Genomic DNA, 17681 nt, shown 5'->3' with positions numbered 1-17681 from the left:
ACACAACGCCGATGACTAGATAATCGCTAAAGTCTAACTAGTGTATGATTTATTATCTTCAAATACCGATATTGCACTGTCCTGCTTTGGGAACTATAAAGAACTCCCCAACTTGTGTCATCATCTCATTCGTCATACCATGGTGTAACTTTAAGCCTCTACATTCGCGGAAAAGCATGGCCAAAGTGACAAGGATTTCCATCCGAGCCACATGCATACCAACGCACCTCCTCGCACCGATGTTGAAAGGGACATGCGCTCGTTTAATTTCTGGTGTTGGATTCAGGAACCTGGTAGCGATAAATCTGCTCAAGTCAGAAACTGCACTCAAAACTTGGGAAAAGTCACATACCTATCCGGCTCTGGAAAGACATCTTCAAGGCGGGAAACGAGCCATCCAGTAGTGTAGACCATTATACCTCCAGGGATGTCCCAGTCATGAACAGATATCCCACTCGGAGGTACGAGTCTCTCTACTAGTGCTCCTGCTGGATTATACATCCTAAGAACCTCTTCCAAGACACTATTCAAGAGGGGTAGAATATCAACATCCTTAGCAGTGAAATTCACAGGCAAGCTGCCCACCTCCTCCTCGATCTGTCTCCGGAGTTGAGGATCTCTAACGATCTCCCATGTTGCATATGTCAAAGTAGCTGCCGTACTATCCGAGCCCGCAACAAGAAGCATGCCAATCTCAGAGCTCAACTCATCGTCGTTCAAGCTAGGTGTCTTGCCCTTCACCTCTTTACTCAACAAGTGACGGGCAATGCTGGGGCCGCAATTTGATGAAGATCGCAGTTCTCCTAGGGCTGCTGTTACTCGATTGAAGATGGTCTCACTGACTTGGCCGACATCTCTCAGCCAGGTAACAGGAGACCACTTGAATAGAGATATGAGCCCTCGGGGGAGTACTGCTTGGAAAACAACACAAGGACCAGCGTTGCTCAAAGCTGTATAGAGTGGCAGGCCTTTCCCCCCCGAATGCAACAAGTTGAATGATTTGCCGAAAGACATTTCGCTGACGACATCAACAGCCAGACAGCGCCACCATTTGTAGACATCGGCCTGCCCTTTCTCGGCCTCGTTCTTGATGTTCGCTACCGCCTTGCTAGCCAGCCGTTGAATCTTCACTTCTTGCTCTTCCTTCATCGATGCGAAGCCTCTTCCAATGATGCGTTTGCGCTCAGAGTGGATACGAGGATCTCGCATGGTGAAGAGCATAGATGAATGGCTGAAGCGGATATGGTCAAAGACGGGTGCTTTCAGGCAGTGGCTACCCACACCGTGCACTTTGTAGTAGCCATCAACGCTGTTAATCGAGACCTCTTTAGGTCCAACTCTGACTACTGGACCGTGGACTTTGTGAATATGACGAAGATGCTGACGACTGGTGCCAACTGCCCTGGTGTATAGCAGTGGAAGACCAGTGAAGTGGGTGTACCATGGTCCAGGAAGGGGTGAAAGTGGACCACGGTAGTAGTTGAACGCAGCTCTGAGCACAAAGGCTAAGAGCACAATGGAGAGGATGGGTATCAAAGAGAGAAACATTGCTTCAGCGACAAGTGGTGGTGGTTGTCGTCAACTAGACCGTACAAAATTCTGTTGGTCTGTGGATTCAAGCTACTTTTATGTGCAACACAGGAATCTGTGTTCCAGTCCAATATCCATAGTCACGAATTTGACCGTGATAACATCAGGTCTCGAACAGCTTCTAATCTTCGGGGGCTGACATGCTCAGCCCTGAGAGTCAAGGGTAAAGTCCCATAAGCGCCGCTGAATAAACTAACTCTGTCATGATACCCGCGATGTCACTTATCTCATGCACGATCGGGGTCTAAAATGCCAGCTGGCATGGTATCATGTGTACTATTTTAGTGCCTTGCGGACGGGCCAGGCCGCGTCTACTGGGTCTTCTTCACATGTCAGGACCTCAAAAAGCTTGGTATTGCCAAATCGAACGGGTATCTGAAGCCTATAAGCCACTATGTAGTACAAGAATAGCCACTTAAAATGAGGGAATTTCTCCCGGCCTTCTAGAGATGGTAGGACACGGAAGAAATCGATGATATTGTTACTCCTTCCGGCCTGTATTCCGCAGATCCACTTTCTTTCTGCACGATACCTTGTAAATATTGGTTAATGCCCTACAGCTGCATATGCACTGCGCCTTGTAAGCCTTACGAATACTACAGTAGTCCAAAAATGGCCCGAGATATCCGAAACTGTCGAATTTTGAGGGCTTTCTACCAGTGATATCCTGGGTGATGCAGACGTCTAGGGTCACTTTACGGGCGCTTAGTCAAAAGCTTTATGGCCCCTGCTGCAGTGGCCTCGCATGAACACACTCGTTATTGGCTTCGTTCGGCTATTTGAGGTAATGATACTCCGCCACATGGTGCTGGAAAAGTCGAGATGCTGCAGAGTAAAATCTCTTCCGAAGACTTGGGTGTGGTTGAGAAAGATGGCATGTGAAACCACTCATGCAACCTTCAATCTCGGCCGCAGCTGTCTTATCCTCAAACATCATTTGCACTAGGAATTAGTAGATAATAAAACAGCCAGTACGGAGTATTAATATCTGGTGTGCCGTATTATGGCATTGCATTGCACCATCCGCTGCAAGCCTGATGACGGCAGCTGAAAGCTCGCCCTGGAGTCACGACAGCACATTATCACTATTCAGAAACCCGCCAACAGCGCTGACGTTTTACGCAAGTTCTTCTTTCTCACTATTACTGGGTCATTCACCGTTTTCTGCTTGAGCCCGCTCATGTAAGAGAATGGGGACGAATCTGCAGGAGACACGAGCTATTTTCGCTTCACCGGAAAAATAAGCACTAAATCTGGTACGCGATTACACCCATGCAAACAGCACCCATCCTTGCTGTGGTCTTATCAGTACCTCTGAGGCTGAGTCATTACCGTGAACTATGGGGTCTGGCAGAAAATTTGTTGTCGCTGGGGGTTATTAATAGATATCCCTGTAGACATTTGTTCACAGCAAGACCTGATATAATTCCGTTGCCATCTCCATCTTCATAGCTTCAATACCTGAATGTCAACCGAGTTTGAACATGGCATCCACTATTGCTAACAAGTCGCCTACACACGCTAGCGCAGGCAAGATCGTTTTACACGGTCTTGGAACACTTTCCTTTTCCTATAGCTTTTACCTCCTGACAACCTGGGACTCAGCATACTCAGATTCTTTCGGGTGGTACTTTCAGCTGCTGACTGTTGTGGGACTCACCTTATCTCTCATCACATCTACCCTTGGCCTCATCACAGACCTTACGAGACACGATGGCTTCTCAAGGACCAAGGATACCATCTCACTTCTTGCGACGCCTCTCGAAGTCATGATCGCAGTCTTGTACTGGTCTATCAAATTCCACGATCCATCTCTGCTCATGCCAGCCGACCTTGTCATCAATCCTTGGGCTGATCTTGGATACCACCTGGTACCCGCAGTGCTATTGGTGCCGGACTTGCTTCTGTGCAGTCCCCGAGCGACTGTCACGACGAGGAGCATGATGTTCACCAGCACCATCTTGGCTGTCGTTTATTGGTGCTGGATTGAATCATGCTATTACCAAAACGGCTGGTAAGTATAGCTGTCGACATATGATCTTATCCGCCAGCTAACACTTGTAGGTATCCGTATCCCATGATGGATCAGTTCAATGCCATTCAGCGGGTTGCAGTCTTCGTTGGATCATCAGGGTTACTTACCTTGACATCCTCTTCTCTCCAATGGGTGCACGGCAAGGTGCACAGTCTCGATGTGACGAAGGTCAAGCCGAACTAAAGATGTCAAACCAAGTAAGGTCACTAAGAAAGAGATGTCTCAGAGGATGTGGAGAGGCAGATTTCTACTCCAGTTTTGAGGTTGTCAACCTAGTGAGTCATTGCGCTGTAGTATTAAGGGCTGTACAGGCCCTATTCAGCGAACGCCAGGCAGTGAAAGAAACTCATTGGCTGACCATTGGGCCCATGGAGGCCGGTGTTTAGCGTCCAGTGAATCAGCTCAGTGAATTTGGAGCATTATGATAACATCAGATCAAACTTTAGAAAATAAACTGGAAATAATGACAGCATATCAGGCCCAGCCCCTACCCCGAATCATCAAAAATGGAGTTCAAACATGATAAGAGTCACTGGTTTACTTCTCATCAACATGGATTGGGTCATGTAGTACATGGCGAGGGTTCATATCATGAAGTACATACCCATGGCGAGTGGCTTCTACTAATCTGACGTTATCTGCGCGACCTGCCTAACTAGAGCCAGCTAAGCTGCTTCGACGAGCCATCGAATGTCGTAAAGTTCTGACATTGGAGTAAATGGTCACTTCCAACAAGTTCCCTCAGACTATTAGAAGGCTTTTCACCAGCCTCCAAGTCTCTCTATTTCCACAAGTCCAAATACACGTTATCTATACCTTTAATTATATCCACGACATGCTCTCCCAGATTCAGAAGAAATTTAAAGCTTTATCTACTACCACCTGTCGCAACCATCAGACCCTTTATACCGGTCATAAAATCAATAACAAAATGGTTATCATACGAGTCAGTGTACTAGCAAAGACAAGTGCTCATTTCACACTGCGCTAGCTCAGGGAGGAACTCTTTCAGAAAACCCTTAACGACTATCGCGCCGATGAGCGGAATTTGGCGGATAGACTCTTCCGTCCATCGAGTTTGCCCGCTTCCACACTATTAGACAGCTGCTAAGTTGAGCAACGCCTGTTTTCGGAAAAGTTAACCACACATAAATAATGGGAGACAGACTTAGTAAAGTTGCCAGGTCGAGATTGACTGCATGGCCATTGTTGAGAAAGCTGTGTAAGCCATCAAATGTTGAGCTTTGGGAGAATCTGGCCTCTAATGACATAGTGCTTCCCGTATAGCAAAGCCTCTCTATAGATATCTCTAAAGCGACGGAAGAAACAGGGAAAAAGTGAAATGGAAACTTTTTGCACATAATATTAAAGATGAAAACATCGATGCCCTTATCGGTGAAGCGATGTTGTAAGATTGGCGTCAGCATCATGTACCCACATTTGCGCCCTTTCACTGTCATTTTCCTACTTTGAGTCATAATTGCTGCAACTCTTACTCCTCACATTTCTCTATCGCACATCTTTCCACTCGAAAATTGTAAGATCGAGAAAGCAGGCAAATAAAGATGAGGACTCTTCTATTGCTTGGAGGCATGACACCAGATGTCACAGCCCTCTACTACAATATCATCAACAAAGTCGTCAGAATCAAACTCGGTGATCGAGCATCAGCCCCGTTATATCTGTACAGCGCCAACCTCGAAGAAATGATACAGCATGCCATGAAAGGGGACTGGGATGAGTTTGCAAAAGTCTACAAGAAACCAATCAGATCCTTGAGCGACAGAGTTGATGGCATCGCAATCTGTGCCATTCTCGCACACAAGGTCGCCAAAAAGCTATTTGATGACTCCTCAGCGGCTCGTGTCCCATTGTTTCACATTGCGGACTGTCTAGCACTCCACATCACCAACAATCATCCATCGATAAAGAAGCTTGGTCTTCTCGGTCCCAAAATTTCGATGGTCGATTCAGATGACCCAGATTTCTTTGTGGCCATGTTACAAAAGGCCGGGTTTGAGATTTTGATCCCGGAATTACCAGAGGATATTGAAGAGGTTAACAGAGGCATGCTTCAAGAAGTGGCGAAAGGCGTTGCTTCTGTGACAGACTCAACAAGAAAGATGTTTGTTCAACAAGCCAAGAAGCTCATCGACAAGGGAGCTCAAGGCATCATATTGGGTAGTACGGATCTAGGGTTTGTGCTAAAGCAAGAAGATGTTGGAGATGTTCCGCTGTTTGAACCAGCTGCTATTCATGCGCAGGAGCTAGGAATCTGGATCTGTGAAGGAGACGAAGACGAATCGCCTTAGTTTTTTGACATTGAAAATATGCATCGCAATTGAATTATTGCTACGCGGAAAAGACCACCAGTCGTTTGAGCTTTTCTCATACTGGCATGAGAGAGTGACTCAAGGATACGGGTATGCTGTCGAGAATAATGATCACCATTTGCGGGGCGACCTTCCCGAAGTGTTTGTGAACAACCGAAATCCCGATTCATCACCAGCGCTTCGTCTGGTCATCAACAAACGCGATTAATTTGTCTACTAACAATCATGAGCGCAGTCGACGCTAGGTCTCCACATCCAGGATCTGACTGTACCCTCTGACGTACAGCTTGTGAGAGATGCCGCAGGCAAAAGGTTCATCTTGTCCCTTCCGAAAAGCCATCTTCTGACCCTCGGGCCGGCAGCTTCGTTGCAGTCGTCAACGTCCAACCTGTACGCGATGCAGCCGCTTCTCAGTCACCTGCACCTATCCTGAGTTGGCCGATCGTAGACATCTCGCAGCTCGCCGCGAATCTATGCGGGCCGAGCAGAATCGCCCTTTCTCTGATGCAGCTCCAGTGACTCCAGAGTCGACAGATCTCAATGTTGCCGTAGTCAGAAGTCCTTCGGTGACTCCTAGAATCCACAGTGTTGGCCATGTTAACATTGAGCCACCGCGAACAGAACTTGCGGTCTCAAAATCTGCCGGCACTAACCTGGATGATCTACCGCCACGAGCCATTGGGCTCGCACTCTTGGATATCTATTTTGAATGGTTATACAATACCACATTGCTTTTTAACCGCTCAGCTCTTTGAGTCTTACCTGGATGGTAGTCTACCTCCATATCTACTGAGGAGCATATTTGCGCTATCGTCATTGTAAGTATCTACCTCAAACATGGTCCTCTTATCCTGACAATAGCATAGATTCCTTCGTAAACCACGACATCAACCGCCTAGACTAGGGAGTCATGCTGTCTCTACAGAGCTTGCAGCATTTGCTACATATGCTAGCTATGGGGATACTTGGGCCGAGTCAGCAAGACGTGAGGCATGGCTCCTTACAGATCGACCAACCGTTCAAGTAGTTCAAGCTCTTTCATGTCTCAACTTGTACTGGTTCGCGATAAGAGATCTAGACCGAGCTCGGATCAACGCTGGTATGTGCAACAACTATGAATTAAGCATCGAATCTCCTGGGCTAACAATTCCTAAATTAGTTATGGCCTATGCATCAGCCACTACATTTCGCTCCTTGAACGTATCAGACAACAGGAAAAGGACAAAGAACGAAGTGCAGCTTATGGAAAGGAAGCATGGTTGCTTTTGGGCATGCTGGGCAAGCTCTGCCAAACCCTCCCGAAGGCAATATCACTATTATCGACGGCCAAGGATGCATCGTTACGCCTGGCTTTGTTGATGGTCACCATCATATGTGGCAGCAGCTTTTGCGGGGTGTTGCAACGGACTGGTCGCTTTTTGACTACACTGTCAATATGCGAACCATTTATGGAAGCTTATATACACCTGAAGATGTATACCTGTCTACTTATGTTGCAGCACTGAGTCTTTTCAATAATGGTGTGACTTCTGTTCCGGAGCACTGCCATACCATCAACTCGCCGGATCAAGCCGATGCGGCTGTGAGGGCACTTCACGACGCTGGGATCAGAGGAACGTTCTGTTACGGCTTCTATGCCAACCCACCTTTACCGGATCAACCTGATCCAAGAGGCTTCTTTCATGCGTCGCGGCTGAGCGAAGCTGCCAGGATAAAGAACAAATTCTTTGGCCAGAACGCTCCAGTTGAACAACTTGTCACATTCGGTGTAGCTCCAGATGAGCCAGAGTCTCTACCTACCGAAGATACCATCACGCAGATCGAACAGTCGAGAGAGCTTGGAGAGCGTATAATCACCATGCATGTTGCGATGGGACCATATGACTTAGCGCGACGCCAGGTTGAACAAAGCCTTGCAAATAAGGGTATTCTGGGACCAGATCTCGTCTTCAGCCATGGATCGTCCTTCACCGCGAGTGAGCTTCAGGCGATCAAGGAGTCGGGTGCTTCCATCGTCGGTACGCCAGATACCGAGTTGCAGATGGGCATGGGATTTCCCATCGTCTTCCAAGCTTCTGATCAAGGCTGTCGCACATGCTTGGGCATAGACATTACATCCAATCAGGGAAATGAATTCATCGCGCAGATGCGGCTCGCACTACAAGCTCGTCGACCACAGGAAAATGATCAAGGGTTTCCACTTTCCATTAAACGCAAGACGGAAGATGTCCTTCGAATGGGCACGCTGGGGGGTGCAGAGGTGATGAGAATGGAAGATCTCATTGGTTCCATTGCAGTTGGGAAGAAAGCAGATCTTGTTCTCATCCGCTGTGATGATATTGAGAATATTCCGGTGGGTGATCCAGTTGGGTCAGTCGTGTTTCATTCGTCAGAGAAGGATATCGATACCGTCATCATTGATGGCAATATCAAAAAACGGAACGGAAAGTTGACCGTTGATTGGGAAAGGCTAAAAGAGGAGGTCATTCTTCGCGCAGATCGTATCAGGACGGAGGCTTCCAAGATTGATCTGACAGCAGCTAGGAGACGTTGGATGTATATCTTTCATCTCAAAGGCATGCCAGAATGAACGTGTGGTTTTAAGCTTATCGCAAAGAGAATAGATTGCTTGACAATGATACTTTGTAGACGCCGTAAAGAGAAAACTCGTTAATTGACAGATCAGTTCTCTAATCTTATACTTTAACTTGCATCAACTTCAAAAGGTCAAGATAGGACACATCTACCTTACCCAACTACTTCACAACGACAGCCTTGGTCTCGGGCACCAGATTCTTCTCATTGAAAACGTGCTCGCTGTCGAGTGGCTTTTCAAATTCAATGCTTCCAAGCCGCTGATATTCGCTAATGCCGGCGTCGATACTCACACGGATACTGCTGAGGACCGCAATAATACTACGAATCAAGTCAGCGTATCGGGGGCTAGGAGAGGCAAGAAAACTTCGAGACCTTGACCCTAAGTGATGAAATGATTTAGATCATCTTGACCAAGCTTCTTTAGACTTAGTAGAATCGTTACTGAGTTTATTTTAATATCCTCCTTTTGAGTCTGAGGCTTTCTTGCTCCCAATAGGGGTCAAGGAAGAGCTGTTTGGCCAGTAAGGATATGGCAACCAATGATCTAATGCAAGCCTTTAGAGTTCCCAGGGAACTATTGCCTCGGTTCATAAAGATCAATGCTCGCTGATAGTTGTGGTCACTGCCACTGAAACAGCCGGTTCCACAGATCACGAGTCGTAGAGTGTAGGCCAAGTCGGTTAGGGTTCCGTGAGACAGCAGTGCGACGTTTTATTCCTGGTAGTTGACGCCATGGAGCCAAAGGCACTGCATGATCATGGGCTTAGGCACTTTAAGGGTAATCCATCATGTCAGTAGTGTTACTGCAATGCGCGGGCACGTGAACGGGTCTTTCGCTGAGTTAGACTGATAGTAGATACTCATAATTCTCCCTAAGTATAGTTCTGTATACATATCTATAGAGAATGGGAAGGGCTGAGAAATATATGGGTGTATCTTGCACGTTGTCGAGAGGAATCTAATGCGAATCTGGCAGCTCCATCCCTCCTTAATCTTCCCCCAATGCACGGCCATTGATCTCGACCGGCGTCGCATGGAACAAAATGAACACAATCCTAGCCCACTTCTCAGTTCTATTGAACCACTGGTGATTTTTCCCTCTCTGAATCACAACATCCCCCGGGTGGATAGTCCGGGTCTCTCCCGAATCCAGTAAACACTCCAGCTCGCCATTGATAAGGATGCCATAGTCGAGACTGACGGTACGATGCATCTGAGACTTTGAGCCTGGAGGGATGTCACAGTACCGCAAGATGGTACCACCGTGCTTCACCAATCCCGACTTTTGTTTGTTGGCATAAGCCTCCTTGAACGTTGAAAGGTCTTTGTCGTTCGCGAGTGGTATGGGTAGTCCTTCGGTGACGTAGCCGAGCTCAAAGTCGGCAGAGTTTCCCTCGCCTGCACTGACGTCCCAGAAGTTCAATGGCTCGTCGAGATCTTTGGAGTAACATGATTTGCCGCTCGAGTCGTGGGTTGTAATGAAGCGGTGGATTGAGGGAAGCGCTTTTCGGGGGTTGGAGTTTGAAGACATGACGATTGGTCTGATGATTCTTCTTTGGTGTTCAGATGTTTCTCAGAGCAAAGAAAATCCAGCAGCATCGAATTCCGCGCTTTATGTCTTGTGTAGCATTCGGAATGTGGAGAACAGTCTCCAGGTCGGGATCGTTCTTAGCGTCGTCCGAAACACGGCCCGATCGATGGCATTGGCAACAACAAAGTCGGCCCGAGTGTCGACAATCCTACTGCAAAGCCATAAGGACGATGCCCTCTATATGACCAAGGAAATATGTGGGCTATGGGTGCGAGACGTTGGTTGATGTACATTCGGTCGCATTCCTGTGCCGACGGGCCCGCAATTTCTGGTGATCGCAAAAGAACAGGCCGGATCAACGAAGAGGAACTGTGAATCGAGTAACTTGCCTTTCGTCGTGGTAGGTCGAGACTTCGTCATCTACGGCTGTAAGTCAAGTGACAGTGGTCCAAGGGTTACGGAACAGGCGATTGATAGCATTATGTCATGTGTGCTATGACCTTGCAGCAGAGCTCTTCAGACACCGGAATGAACGAGTCGACAACGGCAGTTGAACCTGGAAGCCCAAGCTTTGCAGACCGCTTCAAGAACAACCACGGTGGGGCGGTTGTTCTGAGTATAATTGTTGAGTCCGCTATAATGACAAAAACGGTTCACGATGGTTATGTGTCGAAACCAAACTGACCCTCGAGGGCATAGCGTTTTCACAAACACGCGCTGGAACAGTGGCACGGTCTGAGGTGGGTAAGTGTCGGTGGACTACAAGAACTTCCAACAGGCTGACCAAGATTGGGCGGCCGCGAATTGTCTCATTGATCGCTTGTCGGAACAAAGCAAACAAAGAGTCCGAGAAGCTTTCCTGGTCTTGGACGTCGTTAAGCTTCACAGAAGGTACGGAACGGAAGACCAATCAATACAAGAGCAAAGACTGCGTAAGTCTTGGAGTATTTGTATCGAGGCCGGTCGCTTCTGGGGATGGCACGGCTTTCGCCAAGATCTTGCAAAGTACTGTTTCGGCTCTGCGGTATTCGTCGCGAGGTACGGCGTCATCGTGACTTGAGCGCGGCCGGCAGAGTGTTCATCAAGGGTGGACTGGCCATCAAGAGAGGAAACGCGAAACGTGCCGCTTCGAAGGGCACGTCGTCTCGACCAGCGTCGATAGTGACTGACGATGTTGAAACGCCAGACAGCCTTGTAATGATGTCGAAGAGCGCTGGCTTTGGAGCGAAGATGACACGGCTTTCTTTCGGTACGAGTTCAAGCCTTCGGCGACTCTGGGTAATGGGCAGGGGACGAAGACAGTGTCAGAAGCGAGATATCGTTCGATCGAAGGAGGGTCCGCATACAAATAGCCTTGAGAAGCATGGGTCAGCAGGCAGCCATGACGATGGTACAGACGGGCAAAAAAGGAAGGACGGGGTCACGCAATGCAAACAAGGAGAGCGGTGCAATCACCGAAGGGCATGGAACAGAAGACAAGGGAGATGAAAAGGGGCTCACAAAGGACCTGATCAGAATGAAATGCTGAAGAGACAGAGTTCAAGCACAATGGGCGCTTGAGGTCTATGGCAGATTTCACCATGTGAAGCTTTTCCCAAGTGCTGAGGGATTTTGTGGTCAGGCTATTAGTTTCATTTAGGAGAATTGAAACAATTCTGAGGCTCATTGTCTCATAACTACTTGCAAATTGATAGGCGTTCCCTTAAAATCACCTTTCACCTAGAATTGCCAGACCTGTTCTTCTGCCTTACTGGACCAACTGGTATCGGCCGTCTGATCGGAAACCCATTGCATCTTCCCTGTTTGCAATTCGATGGCAACTTGTAACCTGAAATGAAGCTCAGAAGATAGTCACCAAGAAAAGCAACTCCCGAGTCCGTGGTGTTCCAAATATCGGTTGCTAGTCCCGCGGTGAGTATTAACATTGCAGTTCGTTGGTGATAGTATCACACCTGTTTCAGCAAAAATGTGGGTGGGCGCCGCAGCTAAGATCCGAGCTTATTCCCCTCCTCCGCTGGTTCCGCGGAACTCGGATGCCGATAAGATCTGCCGTAGAAATGCAACGGAAGCTCCACTTTCTTGGACCTACACCAACTGCTGTCCACCAACATGCCAGTATACGCCATGAAGATATAATAAATGAACGAGACCATGGTATAACATCATAAATCATCAATCAACAATGGAGTCCGAGAAAGTCCAAGTCATCATCTGCGGTGGCGGTTCCGCTGGCCTCACAGCAGCAATCTGGCTCTCCCGCTTCAACATCGACTTCAAGATCCTCGAACGTCGCCCAGGCCCTCTCGAGATCGGTCAAGCAGATGGTGTTCAGTGTCGCACTGTCGAGATCTTTGAGAACTTGGGTATTTCTGAGCGTCTTTTGGAAGAGGCGTATCATGTCATGGAGGTAGCCTTTTGGTCACCTGATGGCAATGAAAGACTTGTGCGAAAAGATCTTGCTTATGATACAGAGGAGGGACTGAGTCACCAACCGCACGTGATCCTGAACCAGGCGAAGATAAATGATTTGATGCTACAGGAGATTATCAGACTGAGGGGTAATGGGACGAGTGGGGTCTTGTACAATTCTCAGGTTGAGAGTGTGAGGATTGTTGATGATGAAGAGTACCCTGTTGAGGTTGTAACCATGCGCAATGGAGAACCTTACAGGTACCGCGCAAAATACGCCATTGTAAGTTCTAGTCCTCGATTTACCCATTCACTCCGCTAACAGACTACGATCAGGGCTGTGATGGCGCTCACAGCACGGTCCGCAAGTCTCTCGGCTTCAAAATGGTTGGCGACTCAAGCGACTCCGTCTGGGGCGTCATGGACATCTACCCCATCACCAACTTCCCCGACATCCGCAAAAAGGCCATGCTTCAGAGCAAAAACGACGGAAACCTCATGATCATTCCTCGCGAGGGCGACGAACTCGTACGCTTCTACATCGAACTTCCCGGAACCTCGGCTCGTGACGTCACCGAGCAGGACCTCATCAACAAGGTCAAGCGAATCTTTCACCCTTTTGATATCGACATCGCAAAAACAGTCTGGTGGTCTGCTTATGTCATTGGTCAGCGCCTCGCAGACCATTTCACAAAGGACCATCGTATCTTTTTGACTGGTGATGCTTGTCACACTCACTCGCCAAAGGCTGGGCAGGGTATGAACGTCAGTCTGCAGGATGGCTTCAACATCGGATGGAAGATGGCCCATATCCTCACCGGCCGGGCACCTCCCTCAGTGCTAGAGACATACGTTCTCGAGAGGCAACAGACAGCTCAACAACTCATCGAGTTCGATCGCTCATTCAGCAAGTTATTCTCATCCGAACACCGAAAAGCCAACGGTATCACGGCAAAGGACTTTCACGACAAGTTTGTGGAAACAGGACGATATACAGCTGGCATGGCAACCAAGTACAAACCTTCCATTCTGACATATTTAGATGAAAATGACAACAGCGTTGCATTGGGATTGACGGTCGGGATGAGGTTTCCAAGTGCACCTGTTGTGAGACTTTCTGATACAAAGCCAATGCAGCTGAACAAGAACCTTGCTGCAGATGGGCGGTGGCATGTTTTAACCTTTTGTTCGGGAGATTTCGCTAGAAAGGGATTGCATGAGGTAAGTCTTCCAACTTCACGGTGCCTTTGACAACTAACAATTCTTCAGATCGCCAAAGAGCTTGGTAACCTCAACAAGATGTTCATCCCTGCTGGAGATCCTGCAGATAAAGTATTCAGCCATACCCTTCTTATCAAGGCAGAGCGAAAGACCATCGAGTTCGATCAACTACCGGAAGTCTTCTTCCCTCATACAGGTCCATATAATCTGCGAAGTAAGAAAACCGTCCAACTTCAACGTGCGATACACTAACAAGGCCTCCGACAGATGTTCACCGGGTCTTTGTCGACGATACAAGTCCATACATGTTGGGCTGCGGACAAGCCTTTTCTAAATATGGCATCGATACGGAACAAGGCGCCATTGTCGTTGTTCGGCCGGACTTATGTGAGTCTGCGATGTTCCAACTCTTGGCTCATACGATACTAATACCGTTCCAGATACTGCACGTATCCTTAGCCTGTCTCAAATCGCCGAACTGTTCACTTTCTTCAAAGGATGTTTGAACAGCATTGAATAAGTAGTCGAGATGTAAAATATCTCGACTTTACGTATCATTTCTCGCATTTTGTTTTCCCTGGGGCGATCCATTACATCATGAATTCAAAGCCATCGTGTATTCATCAATAAAAGTCCGTCTTGTTCGTGTGCTCATACCTATTACAAGATTCTATCTAACCAAAGACCTCGATCATGAAGTGGTACTCCAGTTTACTCCCATCTTGCCAGCCTCTCAACGTGAGTTCCCGACACTTATCAGCCAGTATCTCCCCAACAACGGGCGCACCACAGTAAAACACACCAACCTTGAGCTCCTCATCCTCTTGATAGTTCTCGTCCTCTTTATCCCGTCTATTGTTCCTTTTGCTGGCCCTGAACTTCAGCATCTCCTCATAATGCTCATCCAGGATTTGGTCGAAGTCAGGCCTTCCGAAATGCGTTGGGTTGAGAAGACCGGTGAGAGGAGAGGCTGGGTGCTCATCTGTGCGATGCATTTCCAGTAGCCAGCGGTACACGTGGGTGGTGAGCTTCTTGCGTTTCGCGGTAACGTGGGTGTTGATGCGGATGTCGAGATGAGGGTGGACTTCATGCTCGCGATGCCAGTCTTGGCTCATTGATACGTCGTTGAGAAGATCGGAAAGCCAGAGGAGGTAGTTTCGCTCTCTTACCATCCAGTGGAAGTCAACGCGTCGATAGTCATCTGCAAAAGTGGCGGCGCGGTCGGTTTGGAGCTGCTTCTCTTTGTTGATGAGATCCGGGCCAACACTCCCTTGCCTAGTGGGTGATTCAGGGACGTTGTCGCTATTCTCAGCATCGGCACTAGTGATTGATGCTGAACCGTTGCGCTCTGGAGGGATAGCAGTGACATCAGAGTCATGGCGAGGATGGTCAACTTCGTGGTTCGGGCCACCGTGATCGAGATCATCGTTGTACTGCAGGTCGGCCAGAATTCCGGAGAATGGAGTTACTCCAATTCCAGCGCCAATGATGATTGAGTGGTTAAAGTCGTAGAACCGTTGGGCAGGTGCACCGAACGGCCCATTGATGCCGACCTCGATCTCAGACTCTCCAGACTCACCACCGAGTTCACGAAGCTTGGCAGTCCAGTTTCCGTCCGTCTTGATGTGCAGCATCATCTTGTTGCCGCGACAGAAAGACACAGTGAACGGGTGCCACTGGAAGAAGCTGATCTTGGGAACTTGAAGGAAGATGTACTGGCCAGCCTTGTACTTCCAGAGTCGCTCGCTGGGGATGACGGCGGTGATCTCGACGGTTTCTTTGTCGAGAACTTTCATGGTAGCTTTTATGCGATGAAAGCCAAGGCAGACACGGACGGCGCGCTCAATGAGGACGAGGAGAGTTGGGAAGGCGAGAAAGTATCCAAACATGGGCCACTGAAGCAATGCCGCTGTACCGTGGGCCATCATCAGACCAATAATGGGGAACATGAGTAGATGGCCGAGCTGGAAGATTTCGTAGTTCCATTTTCGCACTTGAGGAATGCTGAGTAGTGAAAGGATGTAGAAAAGACCGAGGGCAGTGATTCCCGTGAAGCCTGGTAGCGAGCGCACGTAGTCGATGTACGGGCGAGGAACCATGTCTGGTCCAAGAGCTTCTGCGACAGCGTCTTCATTCTTGGGATCGCTGCCGTGCACAAAGGACCCCGTCAAGTGGCCAATGGCATGCAGCGTCGCCAACAAAATCGCAACACAAGAGATTCGAATATGAAACTCCTGCGATAGATCCCAGTTGAAGAATCGTGAAATGTGATATGACCTGCGCAACCATGTGGAAAAGTATCGCGACATGCTGAGAATCAGGAAGAAGAACGTCGGATAAAGCGCACCAGCACAAGTTTTGGCCATGACGACTCCCCAGCCGAATGCTTCACGGTATCCAGGCGTAGTCTGGTACTTGACCAGTTGCCAGATGCCAAACGCGCACTGCATACCAACAACAACCCCTAGAAACACAATCTCCGGCCCATGCACAGCCCAGTACGAGCGAATTCGTCTCCAGCCCGGCAACCGCTTGATGTAGCTCTTATCCTCATCCTCCTCCTTCTTCGCCTGCTTCAAAGAGGGGATCTTCCACTCCTTGACCATCTTGGCAAACTCATCCCTCGGAATCTTCTCCGCGTCGGAGCCCATCATGCTGCGCAGGAACTGATGGCGCGCACGGTCATCTTCGGTATGGTCCCGCTGTATGACGTGGTGGGCGCTCGGTTTGGGGATTAGCTCGGCGTGCTCTTGGTCGAGCTTGCGCTCGACTTCGTTGTAGTTTATGAAGCCATCGTTGTTGTGGTCGAGATCGTCGAGAAATTCGGAGATCTCTTCGTCGGTTAGGTATTGGATGTTGTTGGAAGTGCGGATTGGATGGTCTGCTACGATGGATTTTCTGTGAGGGTTGGACTCTGCCATTGCGGGGGCTGAGTAGAGGTGGGTTGATCAAAAGAGATCTGAACAATGGAACAAGAACAACTTCACATCGTTTTCAGAGGGGATTGCAAGAAATTTAGAGAGTGAACAGCAAAACACCAAGAACAGAGTACGTCAGCATCGAGCCACGCCAAGTCCCAAGCGTCGAACAACTCAACCCTAAAGGCAACTTTAATTTCACGGCGAGTTCCCGTTTCACATGCAGTTTCGCATCAGTACGCAGCCAAGGCCTCGAATGCCCTGATTTCCGTCCCGTGGATGACGGCGCCCAGAAACGAGGCTTAATTGCACGCAACCAACTTGGCCAATTGGAGTTTTGCTGATTGCGCCCAGTTTCTTGGTTAAGCTTCTGGGCGACTTGGCGATCTTGGTTTTGTTTTGGCTTATCGTAGGGACGTGATTGGGTAAGAAAGGGCTTTGCTTATCGGGGACAAAGAGGGAATTACATCAGACTTGAACGTTGAGGATCGGGAAGGAACCCGTTGTACCACGGCTTTGTTCAGAGAAAATGCTTTGTTGAACAATCTTTGACAGATGGTTCTAGTTAAAGTCAGCAACAATGACTTTTTCAAGATTCTCTAAACTATGTTTTTTCTAACCTGGACGACGGCACTGTCAACTTCATGTAACGGCAAACTATGGGGCCTCTCACGGCCGTCTCGGGTAGCTCGTCGTCACAAAGCACAATAAGCAAACTTCATGAGATTGTTAAGTCAAGAAGCCTTCTGCCAGGTCTGATTATGCTGGGAAGGTTGTCAGTATATAAATTTGGGCAGTCTATAAGTAAAAGTAGGGAGCGATCTCTGTTTGACTTGCGTTACTCGAAACAAAATAACTTGGATCCAGACTCTGTGTCTTGTCGCATCAAATTGATACAGTTCTCGTTGAGCAGAAGACTCAAGACTTGAAAGACGATGCCAAAATAAACTGAGCAAAGAGTTCATTAAACTTGTATTAAATTGCCCCAACACTTTTGTCACTTAGGATCAAGATCTCAAGTGTTTTTGTCCATTTTCTCTATCGCG

At 48.4% G+C, this 17681-nt stretch overlaps 8 protein-coding genes across 9 annotated transcripts; 5 read left to right on the top strand and 3 right to left on the bottom strand.

Annotated features, from left to right (window-relative positions):
• Positions 1-58: 58 nt before the first annotated feature.
• Positions 59-1548, bottom strand: FVEG_12256 (hypothetical protein; the record flags this gene model as incomplete). The annotated part of the gene is made up of 2 exons (XM_018901608.1): positions 59-305; positions 353-1548. 2 exons carry the CDS (start codon positions 1546-1548, stop codon positions 59-61), a joined length of 1443 nt encoding a protein of 480 aa, XP_018760119.1.
• Positions 1549-3015: 1467 nt separating this feature from the next.
• On the top strand, positions 3016-4161 carry FVEG_12255 (hypothetical protein). 2 transcript variants are annotated; one of them, XM_018901607.1, is made up of 3 exons: positions 3017-3604; positions 3655-3900; positions 4012-4105. In XM_018901607.1, exons 1-2 carry the CDS (start codon positions 3075-3077, stop codon positions 3806-3808), a joined length of 684 nt encoding a protein of 227 aa, XP_018760118.1. In that variant the 5' UTR covers positions 3017-3074; the 3' UTR covers positions 3809-3900; positions 4012-4105. The 2 variants fall into 2 exon arrangements, with proteins under 2 accessions (XP_018760117.1, XP_018760118.1); XM_018901606.1 differs by having other exon boundaries at positions 3016-3604; positions 3655-4161.
• A 963-nt stretch (positions 4162-5124) lies between these two features.
• On the top strand, positions 5125-6109 carry FVEG_12254 (hypothetical protein). The gene has a single exon (XM_018901605.1). The coding sequence runs from the start codon at positions 5191-5193 to the stop codon at positions 5935-5937; it is 747 nt and encodes a 248-aa protein (XP_018760116.1). The 5' UTR covers positions 5125-5190; the 3' UTR covers positions 5938-6109.
• A 1104-nt stretch (positions 6110-7213) lies between these two features.
• FVEG_12253 (hypothetical protein) lies at positions 7214-8548 on the top strand (the record flags this gene model as incomplete). Its single annotated transcript, XM_018901604.1, has 1 exon — positions 7214-8548. One exon carries the CDS (start codon positions 7214-7216, stop codon positions 8546-8548), a length of 1335 nt encoding a protein of 444 aa, XP_018760115.1.
• Positions 8549-9380: 832 nt separating this feature from the next.
• FVEG_12252 (hypothetical protein) lies at positions 9381-10377 on the bottom strand. Its single transcript, XM_018901603.1, has one exon. The coding sequence runs from the start codon at positions 10085-10087 to the stop codon at positions 9545-9547; it is 543 nt and encodes a 180-aa protein (XP_018760114.1). The 5' UTR covers positions 10088-10377; the 3' UTR covers positions 9381-9544.
• Positions 10378-10874: 497 nt separating this feature from the next.
• On the top strand, positions 10875-11748 carry FVEG_17196 (hypothetical protein). The gene has a single exon (XM_018906459.1). The coding sequence runs from the start codon at positions 11063-11065 to the stop codon at positions 11573-11575; it is 513 nt and encodes a 170-aa protein (XP_018760113.1). The 5' UTR covers positions 10875-11062; the 3' UTR covers positions 11576-11748.
• A 488-nt stretch (positions 11749-12236) lies between these two features.
• FVEG_12251 (hypothetical protein) lies at positions 12237-14367 on the top strand. The gene is made up of 5 exons (XM_018901602.1): positions 12237-12779; positions 12833-13717; positions 13766-13931; positions 13985-14104; positions 14158-14367. Exons 1-5 carry the CDS (start codon positions 12270-12272, stop codon positions 14235-14237), a joined length of 1761 nt encoding a protein of 586 aa, XP_018760112.1. The 5' UTR covers positions 12237-12269; the 3' UTR covers positions 14238-14367.
• Positions 14258-16733, bottom strand: FVEG_12250 (hypothetical protein). Its single transcript, XM_018901601.1, has one exon. The coding sequence runs from the start codon at positions 16636-16638 to the stop codon at positions 14392-14394; it is 2247 nt and encodes a 748-aa protein (XP_018760111.1). The 5' UTR covers positions 16639-16733; the 3' UTR covers positions 14258-14391.
• Positions 16734-17681: the final 948 nt, after the last annotated feature.

The sequence above is a fragment of the Fusarium verticillioides genome, chromosome 4, assembly GCF_000149555.1.
Source record: "Fusarium verticillioides 7600 chromosome 4, whole genome shotgun sequence".
NCBI classification, from domain to species: domain Eukaryota; kingdom Fungi; phylum Ascomycota; class Sordariomycetes; order Hypocreales; family Nectriaceae; genus Fusarium; species Fusarium verticillioides.
The sequence above is the reverse complement of the archived record's forward strand: the minus strand, read 5'-3'. Positions and strand labels throughout refer to the sequence as shown.

What these genes read in the sequence shown, in the direction of transcription:
- FVEG_17196 (XM_018906459.1), top strand. Translation starts at nt 11,063, where the DNA reads ATGGCACGGCTTTCGCCAAGATCTTGCAAAGTACTGTTTCGGCTCTGC.
- FVEG_12255 (XM_018901606.1), top strand. Translation starts at nt 3,075, where the DNA reads ATGGCATCCACTATTGCTAACAAGTCGCCTACACACGCTAGCGCAGGC. An exon ending in TGCTATTACCAAAACGGCTG is followed by an intron (nt 3,605 to 3,654) that starts GTAAGTATAGCT and finishes TAACACTTGTAG; the next exon opens with GTATCCGTATCCCATGATGG.
- FVEG_12251 (XM_018901602.1), top strand. Translation starts at nt 12,270, where the DNA reads ATGGAGTCCGAGAAAGTCCAAGTCATCATCTGCGGTGGCGGTTCCGCT. An exon ending in CTAGAAAGGGATTGCATGAG is followed by an intron (nt 13,718 to 13,765) that starts GTAAGTCTTCCA and finishes ACAATTCTTCAG; the next exon opens with ATCGCCAAAGAGCTTGGTAA. An exon ending in CGTTGTTCGGCCGGACTTAT is followed by an intron (nt 14,105 to 14,157) that starts GTGAGTCTGCGA and finishes ATACCGTTCCAG; the next exon opens with ATACTGCACGTATCCTTAGC.
- FVEG_12252 (XM_018901603.1), bottom strand. Translation starts at nt 10,087, where the DNA reads ATGTCTTCAAACTCCAACCCCCGAAAAGCGCTTCCCTCAATCCACCGC.
- FVEG_12250 (XM_018901601.1), bottom strand. Translation starts at nt 16,638, where the DNA reads ATGGCAGAGTCCAACCCTCACAGAAAATCCATCGTAGCAGACCATCCA.
- FVEG_12254 (XM_018901605.1), top strand. Translation starts at nt 5,191, where the DNA reads ATGAGGACTCTTCTATTGCTTGGAGGCATGACACCAGATGTCACAGCC.